Below are 13,990 nucleotides of genomic sequence, written 5' to 3'. Positions count from 1 at the left end.
TTGTTTGTTTGTTTTTTAATGATGGCTTAAAAAATGAAATGAACTGAGCTGTTTGGTTTGTTTTGGTTTACATTTGGGAGCAATTTTGCAAAGTGTATTTTTTTGTAAATACACTAAAAATGTATGTTCAGTAATTTATTCTTGCCTACTTTTAATGCCAAGATTATGCACCTTAAAACTCTACATTGCTAAACATTCAGTGGCAATTATTTAACTTATTTTAAATACTTAATGGTTTCTAAACCTTGTTTCTCTCAGTTTTTATGGCAGTTGGAGCTTCAATTGCTGTTCGCTTAGGAACTCACCCCGACTGGTTGTTTTTCTGCTCTTTTATTGGGATGTTCATGTTTTATTGTGCTCACTGGCAGACTTATGTTTCAGGCGTGTTGAGGTTTGGAAAGTAAGTATGTATTTTAAGTTGTATATTTTAAGATATAATCAAATTCATTTTCACTGTCATACTTCATTTATTCATAATAAAGGGAACAAACTGTCAATCATGAATTTAAATTACCTTTTAATTTATTGAAGCATCCATAAATGTTATATCTTAGGTTTAGTCTTTTAGGTGTTCTTCTTGTTATAGTTACATACTTGATGATAATTTTATTTTTTCTCCCTCTCCAACTTACTAGCCCAAGTTTACATTGACAAGAGAAAAAGAAAAATAAGGGATGTGAATAAAGTAGGAAAAGAATATAAAGTACCTAAAAAAGAAGCATTTGGCTAAAAGATAAAATATTGAGATATGGAATCTAAAGGTCCTTTATGGTCAAATTTTTGTGTGTCCATAAAGGGGAACCCCTTTACAGCAGTCCCGAACAACAGTAGTCATGAGAATCTCAGCTGTGGTGTACAGTTGGTGAGATAGTGTAAAAGCATCTTGTACTGTTTGCCCCTGATGCTTTATTCTTAGACACCAGGAAACAGTGCACAAGACTGGAACTCTGTTCTCTCTCTTTCTCATCAGCTGCCTCTTTGCCTGACCCTTTAGTAGCCATCTCCCTTTGGCTCATTCTCAGCTTTGGCTTCCCCTGTCTTCAGATTCTTTCCTGCAGCACTTTAGTGCTTCCTGGGAGAAGCAGTAGCTCTGGAAAAAAAAAAAAAACTTCTGATAATGATAACTGAAAGGAGAAGCTCAAAACAATGGATCATTTAACAGAGTGAAAGCCACTGGCAGTTTTTCACATTGACTTTAAATTACAGAATAGTCACAGCTGTCAGCTGTTGAGCACTTGTGTGGTTCTGGTGGTGTACTCAGTGCTTTACATGCCTTTTCTCATTTATTCCTCACATTAACCCTGTTGAGGGTATTACTGCGACTGTACCAGTGAGGCGGAGAAGTTCTGTAACTTCCTTATACTTCTAAAAAAGTGTGGAGCCAGGGTTAAACTCAACTCTCCAAACCCCACACTCTTAACGACTGCTGTTCAGTAGCAGCAGTTATTTAATGACTTAGACTTTACCTCTTTGACTTTTACTTCATTAAAAATCTTTCTGAAATGAATTATTTTACATTCCTGGCCTAGTTGTACACTTTATACTCATTTACTGTTGACTGAGAGTGTCAGTTGAGTGTCAGTTGACTGAGTGTGCCTAGAATTGGACATAGAAAGATGAGTCACTTGTGGGTGGGATATGCCAGACAGATTGGGGCAAAAGCATTGTAGGCAGGAGGATGAGGAACAGAAGTACTCAGAACATTAGGGAAGTGGTTGCTGTGGTTGAGCACCAGACATGTGAAGGACTGGAGGAGATCTTGCACTGCCCAGGGTTTGAAGCATGTAAAATGCTTACTCTCTGTGGCACAGATCCTCCTCTGTATGGTTTCACTTTATCAAAGTAAAAGCATCATTGAGCATTGAGTAGGATACACATGGATGGTCCAGCTTAACACTATAAGAAGGATCTATATGTGGGACATCAGCCAAGCTTCTGTAAATACTTCCAAAGTCAGTCAGTATCAACTGTCAATTGGCTAGGATGGATGTCCTGAAAAATCTGTCAATAAACAATAATAAATTTCCAAAAAAATTTAGTCATTTATATAGTTTATCCTTAAAAGAGGAAGAATGACGCTTTCTGTGGTATGAATGATGCATGTGTGAAACCAAGGTTCCTAGCTCAATCCCTGTATATGTCATTTAGTTACTGAAAGTTTGTCCTGTAATTTCTGTCAGCTTTCCTAGTTGCTTCTGGTCACTAGTCATACCCTGGAAAAATTACAGATTAACTTAATGGAATTCTGTACTGTTACTTGAAAAAGAGTACAAAATCCTGATAATAAATCATAGGTGTAGGGGAAAGAATGTTGGCTCTGAAGTCATTTTTCTATAGCAGTATCCAGCTGTTTTCAATACAAGCGTGGAAAAATCTTTTCATTTTCTCTTTCCCAAAAGACAGGTATAATGTATATATAGCTCATAAGACTCAGATGCTCAGTAAATGTCAGTACTTCTCCTCTTTTTTCTTCACAAAATACCATACATTATATTACTTAGTTTACCTTTTTCAACTAACTTGACTATTTCTCCATGCAGTCTGGAGGCCTTGATTTGCCTATCACTGATCTTACAAATACTGGATGTCATTACATTTTCCTTTTATTTGTGCATTAATGTTCCAGTCACCTTCTCCTTCTGCTGCTGCTAAGTCACTTCAGTCGTGTCCGACTCTGTGCGACCCCATAGACGGCAGCCCACCAGGCTCCCCCGTCCCTGGGATTCTCCAGGCAAGAACATTGGAGTCGGTTGCCATTTCCTTCTCCAGTGCATGAAAGTGAAAAGTGAAAGTGAAGTCACTCAGTCGTGTCCGACCCTCAGCGACCCCATGGACTGTATCCTTCCAGGCTCCTCCATCCATGGGATTTTCCAGGCAAGAGTACTGGAGTGGGGTGCCATTGCCTTTTCCCTCTAAATGCCCTTAAAATAACTCAGCTGAGAAGTCTTTTCTTCCATAGCTGGATCTATTTTATCATCTAATCCCTACATTTTTTGTATTTGCAGAGCAGTAAGTATTCCTCTAGCAGGGCATCTAAGAGGAGATGCAAAGGAGATAGACACATAACATCTGAAGCTCAGAAAAAAATATATGGATTTGGAGAAATGGATTTAGAGGTCATTGGCATATAGATGGTAGTCTTAAGTATAGATATAATATTCAGAGAACCTAAAAAGAGAAAAGAGGAATCCTGGAAACAGTAGCATTTAAGATGTGGAAGAAGGAGCCTGGGAAGATCTTCCAGAAAGGCAGGAGAATCACGAGAGAACATGGCATAAAAACAGCAAAGCTTTTCAAGAAAGAGGGGTGTGGTCAGCGATTTAACTATTGAAAGGAGTTATGTGAGATAGTAACCAAAATGTATCCCTTTCATTCAACAAATTGAAAGTCACTGTTTACCTTAAACAGTTTTAATAGAATGAGGCCAAAAACTGGACTGTAGTGGATTATGCAGCAATATGAAGAGAGGAGGAAATTACAGATGTGGACTATTTGCTAACCTGTTTATGGAGCAAAGGAGAGAGGAATCGGTAGCTTCAGAGGATGCAGATTAGAGACTGATGTTGCTTGGTTTAATGCGTTTTTAAAAGAAGTTTATGTTTAGGGCTTCCCTGTTGGCTCAAACAGTAAATAATTGCCTGCAGTGTAGGAGACCTTGGTTTAATCCCTGGGTCAGGAAGATCCCCTGGAGACGGGAATGGCTACCCACTCCAGTATTCTTGCCTGGAGAATTCCATGGCCAGAAGAGCCTGGCAGGCTACAGTTCATAGGGTCGCAAAGAGTCAGACAAAACTGAGTGGCTAACACTTTTACAAGTATGTTTATATAGAGAGGGGAAATGTCTGTGGAAACCAAAAATTATAATGACTATCAGCAACATAATGAGAAAAACTATTGGAATTTTCCCTACTTTTTAATGAAATTGACTTGAGAGTGTTTATGAATTTGCCTTAAATCATCTGGTTGTTTTTATGTTACTATTAATTTTTCCTGATTACAAGAGTAATACATGATTATTATTAAAAATTCAAACTTTGCAGAAGTATATAAAGTAGAAGATAAAAGCTTTCTGTAATCTCAGCGGTAACTGTTACTAGCAATTGTATATATGCTATACAAGTTTTTTACCTATATGTGAGCACATTGTTCCTGTAGGCTTTTTCACTTAACAGTGTAGTTAATTGATGACTCAGTGATGGAACTAAAGGTAAAAATAAACTAAGCCTATGTAGATTTTTACATCTTTGATTTCAATATATGGTTAATGAACCTTCATATTCAGGGATTTGATTTACAAACCTCTATTATTTATCTTTCCTTTTTAGAGTGGATGTAACTGAAATTCAGATAGCTTTAGTGATCATCTTTGTGTTATCTACATTTGGAGGAGCAACAATGTGGGACTACACGGTAAATCTAAGTGTTTAAATTTATATTTAAGTACTTTTTTTTAAACATTTGGGGAAAATATTGTATTGTTAATTTTCTTCAGATATTCTTAGAGCTACATTTAATATTCATTACATTTCTTAACCTTTTTTCTTCATTTTATAATTTTACTATTCTATATACCTTATTACAGCATGACTATACTACCCTATTCATGAATGTACTACCACATAAAAGAAAACGACTCCATTTCCCAAATACACAATTAGACTCACTAGTTGAACTACCTTTTCAGGCCAAAATTTATTTCATAAAATAGATTTATAAAAAATAAATTCAGTCAAACACTTTATGTTTGAAACTTGCCCCTCAATATTAGGAAAGATGCTAACTTGTATTTTTTATAATTTACTATGAGTGAAGTTTCTCATGTTGAATGTTTTTTTATTTTCTGCTTGGTTGGAGACCTCAGATAAAAGCTGACTCTCAAGGAGGCCACTGTTACAAATTCATGCTTTCCACAGGAAGGAAATTTATGAAGAAAAATTATTTTCTCACTACAACCTAAGTATACACTATTGGCTGACTCAAAACTTCATGCCCGTCGAGTTAAGAAGAATAATAAGGATAATATCAGCTGTCAACAACTAATGCTTATTCAATACTTACTATGTTCTTAAATATTTTACTGTCACTCTTTTCATCTGACCCCCAGAACAACTCTATGAAGTAGATACTGTCATTTTTCTGATTTATTAATAAGTCTTAGAATGATTAAGTAATTTGTACAAGGACACATAGCTAGTAAGTACTGGAGCTAGAAATTAAACAGACTAATTCCAGACTCTGTTTTTAATCACAAAGCAATATACCCCTGGTAATACAAACAGTAAGAAATACAAAGCTAAACATATTCTTACCATAGGATCTAGTGACTATGCTCTTTAGTATTTACCCAAATACATTAAAAATTATGTCTATGCAGAGAATTCCCTGGTGGTCCAGTGGTTAGGATTCACTTTCACTGCTGTGGGCCGGGGATCAATCCCTGGGCAGCGAACTAAGATCCCACAAGCCACATGGCATAGCCAGAAAAAAATTATGTCTATACAAAAAACTGATTACGGATATTTATTGCAGCTTTATTCATAATTACCAGAACTTGGAAGCAAGTAAATGGATTAACTATGGTACATCTAGGCAATGGAATATTATTCAGTGTTAAAAAGAAAGAGCTATCAAACCATGAAGAGACATGGAGGAAACCTAAATGCATATTATTTAGTGAAAGAATCTAGTCTGAAAAGGCTCCATGTTGTATGATCCCAATTATATGATATTTTAGAAAAGGCAAAATGATGAAAACACTGAAAAGATCTGCTATTGCCAGAGGTTATGGGGTTAAGGAAGGATGAATATTTTAAGGGACGTGAACCCATTCTGTGTGATACTATAATGGTGGATACCTGTCCACCTGTCATTATACATTTGTCATTTATACATTATGCATTATCACAGAATGTACAACACCAAGAGCAAACCATGATATAAACTAGGGTGATTATAAGCGATAATGATGTCGGTGTCAGTTCATGGATTGTAACACATGGATTGTATCGCTCTGGTGGAGAATGTTGATAGTAGGGAAGCATGTGTGAGGGCAGGGAGTATATGGGAACTCTGTGTACTTTCCGTACAGTTGCTTTGATCCTAAAACTGCTTTAAAAATTATATCTATTTTTAAAAACTGTAAGAAATTTCTCTGTGTCATTTAGTTTCAGAATTGCCAATTGTAATTCATATTACTAGGCTCAGAAATAGACTTTGAGCATATTTTTAAGTAGTGGAACATTCTCTGTGATATTCACATTCCTTCTTATCATGTAAGAATAAATAATAGAATCAAGGATGTGCTACATAGGCCTCTAAAATATGTAGATGTGTCTTTCGTGGTAGCTGCTCTGCCAATACCCATTAGAAGGTAAATGTGGACTTACAGGCAGTTAGGCAACTCTGGTCATTGTCAGATGTGGTTGTTTTAGTTTGGAATTCTGATTTAATTATACTGTGGAAGAATTTAATCTTAAAATCATTTCATTCAATATTTTGGCAATACCATAGGAAGAAAGCATACCTATTTATTCTCATCAATAAGAATACTTGTTTTAGATATAGATTTTCTAAATTGAATTATTAATCTGTAGTTTTCACAAATTTTGGTACAGTATTTCAAAGTATATTTTCAAACACAATAGCCTATAGCTTTTGGCAATTCATTGTTACTGTTTTTTAAATCCTTTGCTGCCTTTGGAAGTTTTCTTGAACAGCAATTGACCAACAGGTAAATATATATTGCTAAAGAGATTTAATCCTGGATGTTAACTACACAAAATTTTTGCATGCACACACATGGTGATATTTGTCACATTTGTGATACAGATCACAGATCACAGTGTCTGACTCCTAAGATGCTGCCTTTTAGAGGTACTAGAGTCAAGTGAACATCCTTTTTCATGTTTCCTCTAAGTCAGATGAAGGCTTGTGAGATGAAATGCTTCATCACAGTTATTTAAGAAGATTTAGCTAAATTTGGTGCATTCATTTAAGAGATAAAACCATTAGAAGAAAAATTAACACTTCAGATTACATTCCAGAAGTTAAGGTTTGATTATAAGAAAATGGGTAGCTTATTATATAGGGTTCTATCGTAATGTTTCTTTACTGTTTAATAGGAAAATAAATTTTGTTTTCTTAATGAAGTGTTTCTTTCCTCTACCCTAAAGATACCCATCCTAGAAATAAAATTGAAGATCTTACCAGTTCTTGGAGTAGTAGGTGGAGCAATATTTTCCTGTTCAAATTATTTCCATGTTATCCTCCATGGTGGTGTTGGCAAGAATGGATCCACTATAGCAGTAAGACATTAATTTCATCATCATTCAGTATTAATTTTATGATACATTTTCTTAACACCCAGCTATAGAGATACTAAAAATATGATGAATTTTAAAAATAGGGAAGGAAACTAAATATCTTAAAAGAATCCTTTTTAGGCACATAATACAAAAAGGCATTTTTGAAACAGTTCAGACTGATTTTACAGCATTTTTCCTCTTTCTATACAGCCTTTCTTCGAGCAGGCTTTGGTGACATTCCACGTAATCGTCTGCTGTTTATTGTACATAATTAAGAGCTGCCATTTGTTTTCTTCCTTGTTGTGCCTGGCCCTGATATAGGAGAGGAGGAGGCAAGAGTGAGTTCCTGACTGAATGTCAGGAAAGCAGTCCAAAGTCATGGTTTCACATATGGGACAATTTATTATGCATGAAGTAAATTTAATTGAAATTTCATCACTGAAATATAGTTTTAAAACTACCCTAATATTTTAAAAGGTAAAAACTTCAGCCTCAGTTCTTGAGTGGGTACACCTTGCATTTGTTGTGTTATTTACACTTTGCTCATCTATAATTCTTCTGTATTTATTCATATTTGTTTTTTAAAAAAAACTCCTTCAGTACTTTTGCAGAGAAAAGAGGCAGAAAGAATTCTGCTCAGTTTTTAAACAAATATAATATCTATGTTTTTTTTTAAAAATGTCATCTTCAAGGTAGTTGAACATTATGAACTTATTCCAGTGATGCCATCTTCTATCAAAACATAGCTGGAATGCCTTTAAGCTGTAGTTCATTCTCTTTAATTTGCTGTAGTTCAGAATTTCTGTCCTGTAAGGATGGGTTTGATTTTGAGAAAAATCAAAGTCACTTGAAGCCAGACCTAATAAATAAGAGGAGTAAAAACCTGAAATATAGCATTTTTACTTAAAAAAAAACACCTCATTCTTTTAAATGACATATACTGGCTCTTAAAACAATTTGAAAGGAATCATAATTCATATATTATTGACATTTATGAATATATTTTATATACATAATTCAAAGGCAAAGTATAGAACTCAGATACATAAGTTCTGATATATTTGGAAAGTTAATTGGTTGTTTTTTGAGGTGTTTTGTCAGTTGACTTCAGAATTGTTTTAGAAATGTTAGAATACTCTGCATAAAGGGCTTAAGAGTACTTGTTGCTTGACCATGGATGATAAAATACAGCACTAGCTGGAAAGTGAGTTCCACTAAAAATGATAAACTTAGCGAGGATCAATGTCCATTTTAGAGAATATTTTACTAAGAAATAATTGATTAAATATTTGAAGGGAGACAAGAAATCAAACACTATTTCTAAGAAGTGGTTGATTTCAAATTCTTGAACCAGTGGTTTTTCAGTGTTTTTTTTTAGCAGCAGATTTCCCTGAATAAAATTAACAGATAAAAGCACCATTTTAAGGGCTTCCCCTGGTGGCTCAGTGGTAAAGAATCTGCTGCCAATGCAGGAGACACAGGTTCGATCCCTGGTCCAGGAAGATCCCATGTGCTGAAGTACAGCTAAGTCCGTGTGCCACAACAATTGACCCTGTGCTCTAGAGCATGGGAGCTACAACTACTGAAGCCCACATTCTAGAGCCCGTGCTCTGCAACAGGAGAAGCCACCACAATGAGAAGCCTGTACACCCCAGCTAGATAGTAGCCCCCACTCCCCGCAACCAGAGAAAAGCCCACACAGCAACAAAGAACCCAGCACAGTCAATGATTTTAAAGCAGCATTTTAGTAGCATAAATATTTATAACATTACTATATAGTGTTTTATTGACATGACTTTAAAATATTCATAACAGTGTAAGTTCTAACTTATTACATATAAACTTAATAAAGAATAAGGCAGTTTTAACAGATACATTTAAATTGATGGTTATGTATTTAGTAAGCCTTAATATCAAATTTATTACAGTATTTTGTTCAGAATAAGCAATCCTGACAGAATCCCGATTCATATAGATAAAAATATAATGGGTTCAGTTGTACAATGCTACATAAGAGGGCACTTGTGGTCTAAATGTAAAAGGCTGGGCAGGGTGGGATGTTGGTATAGTGAGTGACTAGAATTAAAGTCCTCCTAATCAATGATTAAGATATTGTATAAAAGTGGCAGGTTAAGCTTTATTTCAGTATCTCACAAAAATATGTTAACTTGGCAACTGGACTGTTGATGGGCTTTCACATGGTAAAATTTAGTGTAAGATAAATGATGTCATTTTTTTAGTGATTATTAGCTTAAAATGTATATTCATATAAAATTGGAATGAAACATCTGTAGCACTGTATTACCTCTTTGTAACCCTTGGTAGGGTTCTGTAGAAGTTTGAAAAGCACAGCTAAGGTCTATATACTCCTTTAGGCCATATACCATCATACTCTTCTCTAGGTCTCTAGTTCCTAACACAAAGTAGATGCTTAGAAAATATTCGCAGTGTAATAAATGCATTGTTAAAATGTGGTGCTGATTTTCTGCTTTATCCCTTAGGGTACCAGTGTCTTATCACCTGGACTCCACATAGGAATAATTATTATACTGGCAATAATGATTTATAAAAAGTCAGCAACTAATTTGTTTGAAAAGCATCCTTGTCTTTATACCCTAATGTTTGGATGTGTCTTTGCTAAAGTCTCACAGAAATTGGTGGTAAGAAATTCTTTTATTATTCATGGTATAAATAATGTATTTGTTCCTCAAATACAAAACTGGAAACTCTTTCATATAATGGGTAGGTTTTTTGTGGTGTTATCACAATAAATAGTTAGCTATTTGTGCTCCAAGTAATACTGTAAATGAACGTTTTATTCAGAGACAAGACTCCTTAGTGTAAGTTCTCTTTTTTGTTTTAACAATTATTATCAGTTATAACCTTTTGATATCAAGGAATTTAAATATTGGAAACTTTAACAAGCTACCTGTCCTGAATTTGAGAGATTTTAGATTCAATATTCCCATATCAAATGTGAGATTAAATGGTCTCTTTGGTGGTGGTGGTGGTAATGGTTTAGTTGCTAAGTTGTGTCCAACTCTTGTTGATACCATGGACTGTAGTCTGCCAGGCTCCCCTCTGTCCATGAAATTTCCCAGGGAAGAATACTGGAGTGGGTAGCCATTCCTTTTCCAGGGGATCTTTCAGACCCAGGAATCAAACCTAGGTCTCCTGCATGGCAGGCAGATTCTTTACTGACTGAGCTATGAGGGCAGCCCAAATGGCCTTTTTATCCTTATCTTAACAGTAAATTAAAGATTTAGTTATTTCTATCCTGAAAATAAAACATTTAAAATAGTGAAATTCTTTTGTTTACTTTTTTATAGATAGCTCACATGACCAAAAGTGAACTGTATCTTCAAGACACTGTCTTTATTGGCCCAGGTCTTTTATTTTTAGACCAGTACTTTAATAATTTTGTAGACGAATATATTGTTCTATGGATAGCAATGGTAAGTACCTTTTTGCTAAGATTTTTTATTTATTTTCAACAAATGTCAGATAATACTATGCTTAAGAGTCATTTCAGTGAGGTATTAGGTAGCCCTGACTTTCTAATCTGTTAAGCATTTCTGAACATTTAAAATTATTTCTTTAAAGTTCCTTTTATATGTTTGAATATGGCCCACATATACATCAAGATACAGTTCCAACAATGTAAATCCTTAAAAACAAAACTGTGTGCCTTAAAAAATATAGTACCAGAAAACAGTACAAATGGCCTGAGGTGACCGCTAAAAATGGTATACTATTCACTCAACCCAGAAAACCCCACAAAATCATGCAGATCAAGAGGTTCAAATCTTCGTGTTCACTTTAAGAACACTCGTGAAACTGCCCAGGCCATAAAGGGTATGCATATCCGACAAGCCACCAAGTATCTGACGGATGTCACTTTAAAGAGGCAATGTGTGCCATTCCGTCGTTACAATGGTGGAGTTGGTAGGTTTGTACAGGCCAAACAGTGGGGCTGGATTCAGGGTTGGTGGCCAAAAAGAGTGGTGAATCTTTACTGCACATGCTTAAAAATGCAGAGAGTAATAATGCTGAACTTAAGGGCTTAGATGTAGATTCTCTGGTCATTGAGCACATCCAGGTGAACAAAGTCCCCAAGATGCAGCGCAGGACTTAAAAGAGCCCACGATTGTATCAATCCCTACATGAGCTCTCCCTGCCACACTGAGATGATCCTTACTGAAAAAGAATAGATTGTTCCTAGACCAGAAGAGGAAGCTGCACAGGAGAAAAAGATATCCCAGAAGAAACTGAAGAAACAAAAACTTATGGCCTGGGAATAACTGCCGCAAAAAATAAACGCAAATAAAAGTTAAAAAAAAAGTACAAAATTGTCAAAAATCACTTCACTCTCTGGCAAAGCTTTACAAACATGAATTAGTGTCTTATTTAGTCCAGGTTATTAGAATTACTCTGAACTTACAGCAGATAACAGGTAAATTAAATGGAATTTGGGTTAGCAGAGGGCACTACTTCATCAAGAAATGTAAGCTAATACTGAGGAAACAGAACAGACGGTACAACCAAGTACAGGATTCCAGGACCATTTGTGCTAGAAGTAAACAACCATATATATGTGTATGGCCCTTGAGGATAGTGCAAAATTTATATTAATAATGATGATTCTTATCAAGCAAATTCAATTCTCATAGCTTGCATCCTGCTTAAAAAAGTGATACAGATAATACATAATTTCTATTTAAAAATTATAAAATATAGGATTATGGTGCGTAAGAAAGCAGCTTTAGCCATCTAAGGAAAAGAAAATCATTGTTTCTAACATTTTAATCACAAAGAAGGCAATTTTAACATTTAAAAAATTTTTCTGAGACATTTATGGCTAGGCTTCAACTAGTGCTATTTCTGGACAATTTTGCCTCATTTTTCCTCACCTCCAGACCTCACTAGACTTCACCAAATTGTTAGAGATATACAAAAATGAATATTAAAGTGAGCTAAAAGAAACATTGAACCTTTTGATAATTTGAATGATCTCACACTATTTACTAGAGACAGGTGTTTTTTAAAACCTATCTGTTCTGTGCATGGATCAATGGGGTACATGTGATCATCCTTTATTCTAGGTTTTATAGTATACTTTTTTGGAGTAAATTAATAATATTTATTCAGAAGTCTTCCATTCTTCAAATAGTGGTGAGATATAAATCTTAATCCTTGAAAGGTTCTCAGGCAATATTCTAAAAGATGTTTGAAAGAATTATTTCTTTAAAATTACTATCCACTATAAATATTATTAGTGCTACAAAATAATCTAAATTTAAGAAATAGGGGGTGATTTTTCAAAGTATCTGAAAATTCAATGTAGGGTTCCTTTTGGTGAACTTAAATAAGTATTACCAAATAGAATGAGTGTAATTAAAATATCAGGTGTTAAAAATTCAAGCACCTAACTTGTAATGAGTGAGTTGGCCTGGTTTTACATCAGTGGTGGAGATTATGCTAAGGAAGTTTAATTCAGTTTAATTGTGGTTAACAAAGTGTTAACCACAATTAAAAACAAGCAAACAAACACCGGGTGGACCAAAACCAACATATTGTGCCCTTTGGCATCCTTAAGAGAAAAGGTTCTTGCTTCAGAGAGAGAAAAGTCAGATGGAGTTTTTCAAGTAAATAAGATTTTCCTCTTATCAGTGAGAATATTCTCCCAACAGAGCCACGAGGCTCCTTTCTATGAAAGGAAGCATTTGCCCCCAGTCTCTGGGAAAGTTCTTAAATAGTGTGCCTTCCTCCTTAATTTTGTAAAGAACACAATTTTTGTATGCCTTCCCTCAACTATGGTGTCTTTTCCAGGCCTTTACTGTCTTACAACTACTTTCACAGGAATAAGAACAGTATATGATGGAGTGATTTCAATTTTAATGACTGACAGCCCCTTCTAGTAGAAAACTGGTGGCTTTGTTGCACAGCAGAAAACTGAAAGAATGTGGAGTCAGAAGACTTGAGTTCTGTTGTTTTTCAGCTTTTGTAATTTAGTTAAGACCTTTTATCACTCTGAGCTCAGTTTCTGAATCTGTGAAATACCCTGCATATTCCAGAGGACTACAGTGAGAGCCAAATAGAAACTATAAAATGTAATATTTTTGATGAAGAATTTTTGGCTAAGGTTTGAGATTAGGGGATGGAGGACAGAAAAAAATAGCTGCTACTTCAGAAAAGATAGACCATAATCCATTTTATATTTTCTTTTTTTGTTTCTAAAGGTCATTTCTTCACTTGATATGATGAGGTACTTTAGTGCTTTGTGCCTGCAAATTTCAAGACACCTTCATCTAAGTATCTTCAAGACTTCATGTCATCAAGCACCTGAACAGGTTCACAAGCATATTGACTAATATCCCAAGGAAAAGAGGAGAAGCAGTTAGGGGAACCTATGAGTGAAGGAATCCCTCTTTGCAGGAGGCTAGTATATTATCAAATAAGGTTATATTTTAATATAAAAATTAAGTCCTATAGATCCATTGTATCTTAGTTGCAAAGCCCTCATTATCAACATTTCTTATCAAGGTATTATCAGAGTAATACAACCTATAAATTAATTCTAAACAAAACCAAAGAAGGAAATTTCAATTTTCTAAGTATAAGAAAGTGAACCACTACAGTTCTAAAGAGCAATCTGTTTGTCTCAGAAATCCTTATCAGACAGTTGG

General features: G+C 34.9%; 1 protein-coding gene and 1 pseudogene across 2 annotated transcripts in view; both read left to right on the top strand.

Annotated features, from left to right (window-relative positions):
* Window positions 1-13,990, top strand: part of CHPT1 (choline phosphotransferase 1) — a 30,565-nt gene that overhangs the window by 13,628 nt on the left and 2,947 nt on the right. Inside the window, exons 3-8 of one of the 2 annotated variants that reach the window (XR_003511115.1) lie at window positions 259-400; window positions 4,326-4,410; window positions 7,173-7,304; window positions 9,806-9,964; window positions 10,634-10,759; window positions 13,544-13,742. Coding sequence is in view for 1 of the 2 variants with exons in the window: in XM_027541982.1 (XP_027397783.1) it covers window positions 259-400; window positions 4,326-4,410; window positions 7,173-7,304; window positions 9,806-9,964; window positions 10,634-10,759; window positions 13,544-13,654 (755 nt within the window). In the remaining variant the exon portion in view is untranslated. The remainder of the gene's footprint in view (window positions 1-258; window positions 401-4,325; window positions 4,411-7,172; window positions 7,305-9,805; window positions 9,965-10,633; window positions 10,760-13,543; window positions 13,743-13,990) is intronic. The other variant, XM_027541982.1, reaches the window with a different exon arrangement.
* Window positions 10,766-13,537, top strand: LOC113892741 (annotated as a pseudogene).

The sequence above is a fragment of the Bos indicus x Bos taurus genome, chromosome 5, assembly GCF_003369695.1.
Source record: "Bos indicus x Bos taurus breed Angus x Brahman F1 hybrid chromosome 5, Bos_hybrid_MaternalHap_v2.0, whole genome shotgun sequence".
NCBI lineage: Eukaryota > Metazoa > Chordata > Mammalia > Artiodactyla > Bovidae > Bos > Bos indicus x Bos taurus.
The sequence above is the reverse complement of the archived record's forward strand: the minus strand, read 5'-3'. Positions and strand labels throughout refer to the sequence as shown.